Source organism: Petaurus breviceps, unplaced genomic scaffold (genome assembly GCF_028583685.1).
Source record: "Petaurus breviceps papuanus isolate PSGF00001 unplaced genomic scaffold, PetGlider_PUasm1.0 428, whole genome shotgun sequence".
NCBI classification, from domain to species: domain Eukaryota; kingdom Metazoa; phylum Chordata; class Mammalia; order Diprotodontia; family Petauridae; genus Petaurus; species Petaurus breviceps.
This window is the reverse complement of record NW_027186331.1, coordinates 3009500-3015308: the sequence shown is the minus strand read 5'-3', so window position 1 is coordinate 3015308 and position 5809 is coordinate 3009500. Positions and strand designations below refer to the sequence as shown.

The 5809-nt window shown below is 41.1% G+C and overlaps 1 protein-coding gene across 1 annotated transcript in view; it reads right to left on the bottom strand.

Moving 5' to 3' along the window:
- LOC138171351 (zinc finger protein 585A-like) overlaps positions 1-5809 on the bottom strand; it is a 73167-nt gene that overhangs the window by 11017 nt on the left and 56341 nt on the right. Inside the window, 1 exon segment of the mRNA XM_069100791.1 lies at positions 128-380. Within this exon segment, the coding sequence (XP_068956892.1) occupies positions 128-380 (253 nt within the window).

Below are 5809 nucleotides of genomic sequence, written 5' to 3'. Positions count from 1 at the left end.
GGGGGGGGGGGGGGGAGAGGCTCAATCAAGTCACACACACACACACACCCCTTAAAGACAGCGCCTCCATCAATCGCAGGCTCTGCAACTGGGGTGCAAAGCCCGTGGAAGCGGGGTGGGATCATACCCGGAGGGTGTCAGGCAGACTGAGGGACCCGCTCAGACCCGGGGGTCCCCTTAAGAGTGTGGGGTCATCCGGGAGATCCAGAGAGCGCCCTTCAGGAGGAGCTCCTGGCTTCAGCCTTCGCCTCTCCCACACGCTGCTTCCTTCATCCTTCTCACTGCTCAGAAAAAAAATTCCTTTTTTTTGTTTCTCTCGATCCTTGTGCTTGTGCTTCTGCTCAGCTCTGGCCTTTCCATCAGGATTGCTGAAAAGTCCTCTGTTTCACAAAAATCCCTTCTTAGTCCAGTAGATGAAGAGGGTACAAACAATGCCCTGAGGGTTAGGAGCTGCTTTTCCAGTACTTTGTGAAGCCCCTAGTTTATCCTCTAACCTGAAGGCATCCTAGAAGTCTCTTCCTCTAATTCTGAAACACCATAAAACTTTCCCCTCATCAGGCCTGGGTCATAAAATTTCCTGTCTCCCTTGTCTTGTGACATCCTTCTTCCTCATCCTGTCCCTAATCTTCAACCCCCACAAAAACTCTAAAACTGCATCACCATTCTGAAACCTCTATATAAGCAGAACTCCCCCAAATATCAGGGTCTCACTCTGCTTTCTTGCTAGGAGACCCGTACTGCTTTTGCATCAGTAAAGCTCCCAATGGTTATATAGAAGGTCTAAGTGAATTCTTTCACACCTGAACCAGCTCTACCAACTCTAAAGCTCATCGTATAAGTCTACTTTTTTTTAATGGGTAGATAATTTTTGGTTGTAAACCTATATCTTTTCCCTCTTGTATTATCTGCTTCTTCCTACTACTAGCTGCCAAATCTTGTGTGATCCTGACTGTGACTCCTCCGTACCTAAGCTCTTTCATACTGGCTGTTTGCAGCTTTTTTTTTTTTTTAAATTTAACCAGGAAACTTGATTGAGGCTATAATGTTCCTAGAAGTTTTAGCATAGGGGTTCTTTCAAGAGATGACTGGTCGGTTCTTTCTATTTTCACTTTGCCTGCTGTTTTTAATAGATCTAGGCAGGTTTCCTTCAGAACTTCTTTAAATGGTCACATCTAGGCTTAGGAATGCTGATGATTTATATGAATTTATTTTATAGGCTGAAACTTTTCTAAATTTACTATTTTTTAAACTTTTTATTTTTATTTTCTGTTTTTTAAACCACCACAGTTATTCCAAGTATCCTTTCCTCTTCCCTTCCCAGAGAGACTTCTCATATGAAAACTAACATCGTTTTTTTTTGGGGGGGGGATGACAATACAACTGAAAGATGCAATGAAAAAGTTTGAAAATGTCCAATGTAGGGCATCTGTGGACTTCCCACCCCCACAAAGGGTAGGTTGGGGGTGTCTTCTTATATCTTTTCATTCCAGCCCTGATTGATCTTTATAATTTTGTTACTTTTACTTTTCACTTTGTAGTGCGTCATTTTTCTTTCTATTTATATTGTTGTAGTCATGGCTCTTCATACTTCACTCTGCATCAACTTATATAAATCTTCCTTCTCTGTATTCTTCTTACATATATTGTACAGCATAATAATAGTCTGTTATGTTCATGTACACATTTTTCTTTAGCTATTTCCCAATTGCTTCATTTCCCATTCTTTGCTATCACAAAAAGTGCTGCTGTAAATATTTTGGAGTATATGGGGACTTTTCCTTCACTGATGGTTCCTTGGGGTATAAGCCCAGTAATGGAGTCTCTGGTTTAAGGTCATTTTAATCACTCTGCATAATTTCAAATTGCTTTCCAAAATAGTTGTGCCATTTCACATCTCTGCCAACAGTGGATCAGTGAACCTCTTCTTCTCCACTCTCTCCGACACTTACTATTGCCTTTTCAAAAAAAATCATTTAATTTGCAAGGTGTGAGATGAAACCTGAGACTCGTTTTGTATTTCTTTTATTATTAGTGTTTTGGAGCATTTTTCATGTGACTGTGAATACTTTTCAGTTCTTTCAGGAATTGCTTATTCATATTCTTTGACCATTTATTGGGGAAATGACTATTTTTAGATTTATACATAACCATTGTTTCCATTTCTTGGATACCAAACCCTTATCTGAGAAATTTGATACAAAGATGTTTTCCATTTTTGCTACTTTCCTACATAATATCTTAGATTCATTAATGTTGTCTGTGGAGAAGGTTTTCAGTTTCAGGCAATCAAAGTTATCTCTCTTTTACAAAGGCTTCTGTGACTTTTGTAAAGAATACCTCTCCTGCCCATAGGTGTAATAAATTTAGTATTCCTATTTTCTTGGTTTTAGGGATTTTATAAATAATCTTATCTGCAAGAAGTGTTCTTCATTGCCTATGTTTATTCCCTTGAAAACATCTTTTTTGTCTCATTACTATAGCAATGTCTCATGTCCAGAACTATATCAGAGTAATAGTGATAATGGAATCCTTGCTTTACTTATTGCATCTTAATGAAAAGACCTCTACTTTAGCCCCACTATAGATAATACAGGGCCTTGCTTTTAGATCACATATTGTTTATCCTATTGGGGCAGCTAGGTGGCACAATGGATAGAGCACTGGTTTTGGAGTCAGGAAGATCTGAATTCAAATTCGGACTCAGATACTTCCTAGCTGTGTGACTCTGGGCAAATTACTTAACCCTGTTTGCCTCAGTCTCCTCATCTGTCAAATGAGCTGGAGAAGGACATGACAAACAACTCTGGTGTCTTTGCCAAGAAAACCCTAAATGGAGTCACAAAGAGTCAGACACAGCAGCAATGACTGAACAACAACGTTTATTATATAAAGGAAAGATGGTTTTTCCTGTGTTTTCTAGTGCTTTTAACAGGAATTGCTATTAGAAGTTTTTAAAAGAAAGCCTTTTAGGGCAGCTAGGTGATGCAGTGAATAGAGCATGGGCCCTGGAGTCAGGAGGACCTGAGTTCAAATCTGGCCTCATACACTTGACACTTACTTGCTGTGGGCAAATCACTTAACCCCAATTGTCCTGCCTTCCCCCCTCCAAAAAAAAAAAAAACCCTTTCCCTGAATCTATGTAATCATATGATTTTTTGTTGTTTTTGTGGTTATCTTCAGCCTTTTGCTATTTCAAATAAAGCTGCTACAAATATATTTGTAGTAAAAGTTGTTTTCTTTCTGTGTTATCCTCTGGCTGTAATCTTGTTAGAAGGATCACTGCATGAAAGGGTCTGGTTATGCACACTTCTGTAGTGCCGCCTGAATATTGCCTTGATACTTTGCCAAAAGGTGGCACTGGGTCAGTCAGTCAATAAACATTTATTAAGCACCTGCTTTATGCTAAATGCTGGGGATAAAAAGAGGCATAAGGAAGTCCCTACCCTCAAGTAGCTTACATCTCCTGGGGGGGGGGGGGTGGCCACAACATGCAAACAAATATATGTAAAGCAAGCTATGGAGGTACAGGATAAATAGGAGGTATTTAAGAGAGGAAAAGCTCTGGAATTGAGAGGGGCTGGAGAGAAGGCTTTCTCTAGAAGGTGAGGCTCTAGTTGGGCCTTAAAGGAAGCCAGGGAGGTCAGTGGTCAGAGCAGAGGAGAGAGAGCATTCCAAGCCTGGGGGATGGCCAGAGAGAATGCTGAGAAATGGGGGGGGGGTGTCTTGTCTATGCAACAGTCTGGAGGCCAGGGGCACTGAACTCAACCCATTCACATTCACAGCTATTATTGCTAAATGTGTATTTCCCTCCTTCCTATTCTTCTATTATCATGCTTATCCTTCTCTTTTTCACTCTCTGCTCTCTTGAAGAGTCTGTTTTTCTTCTTACCACTGCCTCCCTTAATCTACCCTCCTCTTTCCCCTCTTTTCTTTTAATTCCTTTCCTTCCTATTAACCTATCTGATAAGATGAATTTCTGTACCTGGTTGTGTGTGTGGATGTATTCTTCCTTCCTTGAACCAGTTCAGATGAGAGTGAAGTTCAAGTGTTTCCTGGTCTTCCACATTACTCCCTCCATGGCATAAACTTCCCTGAATACCTCATTCATGTGAAATAATTTTCCCAGTTCTTCCTTTCCCTTCCCCCCTCTCAGTGCATTCCTCTTCCCCACCCTTTCATCCTTCTTTTGACATCATCCAAACATAATAGAATAACATCCAGGATCTCTTTCTAATTAGACTCTCTCAAAGAGCCTTAGTGATGATAAAGTTCTGAGGGGCTACATGTATCATTTCCCTAAATAAAGATGTAAAAAAGTTTAATCTTGTTCAGTCCCTTGCAATTTCTTGTTCATATTTACCTTTTTATGCTTCTCTTGAGCCCTCTGAATGTCAAATATTCTGTTCTGCTGTGGTTTTTTCCTCAGTAATGCTTGGAAGTCCTTCATTTCATTAAATATCTATTTCTCTCCTGTAGGATTATATTCAGGGTTTGTTGGGGGTGGAGGGGTTGGTGATATTACTACAATCTTTGCTCTCTGGAATATCATGTTCCAGGCTTCTGTTTCTTTATAGTGTTGGCTGCTAAATCTTATGTGATGCTGACTGTGGCTTGGCCCCAAAGTCATTAACAGTAGATGAGACAATTCTGAATCCTGAAGGGGAATTTCCATTACCCAGAAAAACCTGGTACCTATCGTTCTCTGGCATCACATTCCTCTACAAGTCCTTTTGACCTGGGTCCAGGTGGTTACCCTTTCCAGATGAATTCCACAGTCATATCTTTGAATGTCACAGATGCTGAAATACCAAGCACATTCTTACTCATCCAGAGATCTGCAAATGTGACCATGTGAGAGCACCTGGGGTTATGTATCCATTCCCTTTGCTGAGGACTATTGAACTTGATATGAACCTGCATGTCCCAATCCAGCTCTCCTGCAGTGATCCTGCATCAGCATCCGTTTGGATTCAGAGTGTGTTGACAATTCACTTTGATCAGTTTACTAGACTGGAAACTCCATGAGCACAGAGGCTGGCACTATTGAATCTTTGCATCACCAGCATCTAACCCAGTGCCCTACACATAATAAAATGCTTCCCGAATTTAAGTTCACTGTCATGTTTTCCCAGGGAGGAGGCATAATCCATGAGGAAGTCAGGCACTGAAATCCAAGTTCAGAAAACACTGATGAAGCCCCTACTCAGTGAAGGCTCTATTGGAGGCTGAGGACTCAAAAGATTCCAAAAAGGACACAGTCCCTTCCCTCAAGGAGCTTAAAGCCATCAACTCTGGAGCTTCCAAACCATCCGATAAATGGATAACATGTCATCTTTCACACAGAATTAACCTCCATGTACCCAAGCATTTATTAAACTTCTACCTTTTCCGTAGACCTTGTGCTTGGCAGTGGGGGTACAAACAAAAGTGAAACAGTTCCTGCTCTCCTAGAACTTACATTCTATTGGAGCCAACATGTATATTTAACACTTAACTGTGTGCCAAGCTTTGTGCGAGAAGCCCAGGGATACAAAGAAATAGCCAGAATAGTGCCTGGCCTCTAGGTGCTTCCATTCTAATGGAGAACAGAGGGAGCATGCATATAAATGGATATGGAAAAGATACCTGCGGAGTAGAGGCAATGTAGCCTTGAAAGGGAAGGGCTCCATAAGCGTGGTAAGTTTTGAGGCTCTTTAGGAAGGGGGAATTGGAAAGGGCTCCTTCAGAAGGTGAAACTAGCTGAACTATGAACAGAACCTAGAGGGACAGAAGAGGAGGCAGAGATGACCAGAGGGTACTTTGATCAAAT